General features: G+C 38.2%; 1 protein-coding gene across 1 annotated transcript in view; it reads right to left on the bottom strand.

Annotated features, from left to right (window-relative positions):
- LOC107597755 (uncharacterized) overlaps positions 1-3619 on the bottom strand; it is a 70366-nt gene that overhangs the window by 10532 nt on the left and 56215 nt on the right. Inside the window, 4 exon segments of the mRNA XM_016288934.1 lie at positions 651-835; positions 909-1034; positions 2907-2975; positions 3073-3465. Coding sequence (XP_016144420.1) covers positions 651-835; positions 909-1034; positions 2907-2975; positions 3073-3465 — 773 coding nt within the window.

The following is a 3619-nucleotide window of genomic DNA, read 5'->3' on the forward strand; positions in this document are numbered from 1 at the left end:
ACTGATTGTAAATTTTTAACTCATCATTGTGAAAGAGTTGCATGGCCTTCCTTGAGAATTCGGAGAAAAATGCACTGGCATTTGTTGATATATAAGGCAATTTTGGGTCATTTGCCAAATTATCGCTGTTGTTTTATACAAAGGACTTTATTTGGAAATCATTCATTACGTTCTCAATCAAATTACAATCTCTGTGTGCCCTTTGTCAGAACTGAGCTTGGTAAAACCTCTTTTAAATATGCTGCCGCCTCAGATTGGAATCTTCTCCAAAAGGAGATGAAGTTACAGAACTTGGTGTCTTATAATTATTTTAAGTCCTTATTATGTAATCTAGAGAGCAACTTAATGGTGTGTAATTGTTTTTAACCGGTTATATGTTGGTTTTGTAATGTATGTTGTAACTATGTTGTTTATTTGTATATGCAAACTCGGCTGCCCATCTTGTCCAGGACACTCCTGGAAAAGAGGTTTTAATCAAAGTGAGTATATTCCTGGTTAAATAAAGGTATTAAATAATCCTCCATAGATATTCTCAAAGTCTCAGAGAGATTTTCCAATTGTTCAAATCCCACTCCAAATCCAACTGCTGGTTTTAAAAGGCACTACGAATGTTTGGATGGTGTATTTGAATAGATAATACATAATCCTACCAGAAGATTTGTAGCACAGATATGTTCATCATTATCAAAATGGAATTCCACTCTGCCATTCCTGACTGTTCCTTTGCAGCTGGGATCATTGAGGTGTAAGATGTCAGCTGGAAAACCAGCCTCAAAGAGCTGACAGCGAGACACAGACATGGAGCCAGAGCTGCTTTCACAGGTTTCTGAGAAATCTGAGAGAAAAAAAGCCAAGGTAATGAATGACTAATGAATTTTTTTGACATTTAGTTCTGGACTGATACCAACCAAAAGAGTCATGATGTTGTTGTTGTCTGTGATGGTCCTTTTCACACAAACAGCCGTAAACACCATTTTTCATCCCGCACCTTTCGTCCTCAGAGCAGCTGAGTTCAGAACAGGGATTTCTATTAACTAGGAGGACAAATTGTTTTGTAAAATAGCGTTTGCTAAATGCAAAAAAAAAAAAAAAAAATGTAAATGTAAACGTAATAAACCAATCAAACAATTTAATCATTTATTTCTCTTCTGATCCCCCAGACACAAAGACACAAAAATTACCGGGGGGCGGTACACCTTGGGTTTAAGGGGCTGTCACAAATTCAGCCTCTGTGGCTCCCTCCGATCACCACCAGAGGGAACCATCACCGGAGTACTAGCGATCCCTTCGGACTCCAATTCCCACAATGCCCCATACTAGAGACCAATCACCTGCACAGGTGTTTCCTATTGCCCGGTCTATTTAAACTGTGCCTTCCCTGCTCTCATTTCGAAGTCTTGTTTTGCCTTGCAGACATTTCTGAGCGTTTTCCCCTGTGTTGAATATCTGTTGATTACCTGGACTGTTTACCCGTTTACGATTGCTTGCTGCCTACCTATTCTGACCCTGCCTGCCTTGTTGATTCATGCCATTGATTGTCTGCTGCCTGCCTCGACCCTTATTATGAACATTGTTTACAACTCTGCCTAGCCTTCGTTGTTTCTTACGCCAGTTAACGATTTATGCCTGTACGACCTGCCTTGTAAACTAATAAAGCTGCACATGGATCCTAACGCCACTGCCTCTCTGTTACAGGGGCAAAGCCATCAAACAAGGCTGAGCTGCTTAAATGTGTGTGTCAGGAGTGGGATAAAGTCATGATTCAACAATTCAATATGATGCAATAGAAAAAAATAAGAAGCTATGCAATTCAATATGGTACAGATAGATTCTTTGGTTCATTGTAATTATTTGGTGGAAGATGCAGCTCTACCTATGCCATGTTAATCTATATTCTATGTGACTGTCAGGACACGCCTCCATAGTGTTGATTCATCATATTCACGAAGCAGCAGGGGTGATGAGAGAACGCGCTTGAGAAACAGTTTAGAGAGGAGAAATCAATCTAATTATAAAATATTGGTCACAAATTAGTGGTCCCTTTCTAAATAATAAAAGTACAGCACATCTACTAATAATTATATATAAATAAACCGGTTTTTAGCTATGCAAATATGTTAGAAATGATGCATCATGTCAGGAGTGGGATAAAGTCATGATTCAACAATTCAATATGATGCAATAGAAAAAAATAAGAAGCTATGCAATTCAATATGGTACAGATAGATTCTTTGGTTCATTGTAATTATTTGGTGGAAGATGCAGCTCTACCTATGCCATGTTAATCTATATTCTATGTGACTGTCAGGACACGCCTCCATAGTGTTGATTCATCATATTCACGAAGCAGCAGGGGTGATGAGAGAACGCGCTTGAGAAACAGTTTAGAGAGGAGAAATCAATCTAATTATAAAATATTGGTCACAAATTAGTGGTCCCTTTCTAAATAAAAGTACAGCACATCTACTAATAATTATATATAAATAAACCGGTTTTTAGCTATGCAAATATGTTAGAAATGATGCATCGCGATACAAATGCCAACTGATGCACACTTTTTAAATCAATGCATCGCATCGCATCGTTAAACTTTTATGCCAATGCACCGATGCAAATCTATGAATCTTACCGTACCTCACTCAAAACTTTCCACATTTTTAGATTAAAAAAAAAATCATTCTGTACGATCAAATTAGTAATAGATTCTTGGGAAAATCATTTCAGCTAGCAACTGTAGATCCTGCATTGAGTACACATGGCAATCTGGAAAGGAATTAGTTCTGCAACAAAAGATTAAACACTATTTAATGAGAACTCTTTACATGTGTTACGAACACATAACATGGGTCTGATTTGCTCATGTAAAATAATAATCCTCCAGATTGTTATGAAACACATTATATTACCAGTCCTTGTGATTTCGGGTGTGGTTTTTGTGGTTGTGGTTTTGGCTGTAGTTTCGGTTGTGGTTGTCTCTGACATGACAATGTAGACAATTAAAAAAAGAATAATGAATATTACACAAAGTAATAATCTCTTACAAAAACAGAGAGCACATGTCAATATATTTACCTGCACAGTATGCCAAATAGCAGATAGTTGGGCTCACAAACTCATAGACATAATACCCTCCTGGACAGGCTTTGACTTTAATGGGATTGGATTGGAAATAGCAGCAGTTATTGTCCCAGTGACCGCAGATATCTCGAGTGACCACTCCATCCTCAACTGTTGGATGTCCTCCGTTCAGCCACAGTGGAGCAATAGTGCCACAACTATACTCATCAACACATGTGTCTGGCATCTGAACGCTTTGACCTTGAATGAAGAGACGGTACCAGCCATTCCAGCTGACCCAATAGTCACACATTATTTGAGAGGAATGTTGATTGTTGGTGGCTCTCCATAGATCATCCAGGACATTGTAGTTGTAGCAGGGGTCAACAGGGGGAGCTGTTGTTAAGAAATATTAGAAAAGTAAATGTTTCGGACTGAATGAATGTTATACATTCTTTTGTACAACATAAGTAGTGGTATGAGATTTCCAGAACAGTCTTCACTTAATTTCTATGGCTGCATTTACACTGCTAGTCTTAATGCACAGATCCGATCTTTTGAC

The sequence above is a fragment of the Sinocyclocheilus grahami genome, unplaced genomic scaffold, assembly GCF_001515645.1.
Source record: "Sinocyclocheilus grahami isolate Dianchi unplaced genomic scaffold, SAMN03320097.WGS_v1.1 scaffold236.1, whole genome shotgun sequence".
NCBI lineage: Eukaryota > Metazoa > Chordata > Actinopteri > Cypriniformes > Cyprinidae > Sinocyclocheilus > Sinocyclocheilus grahami.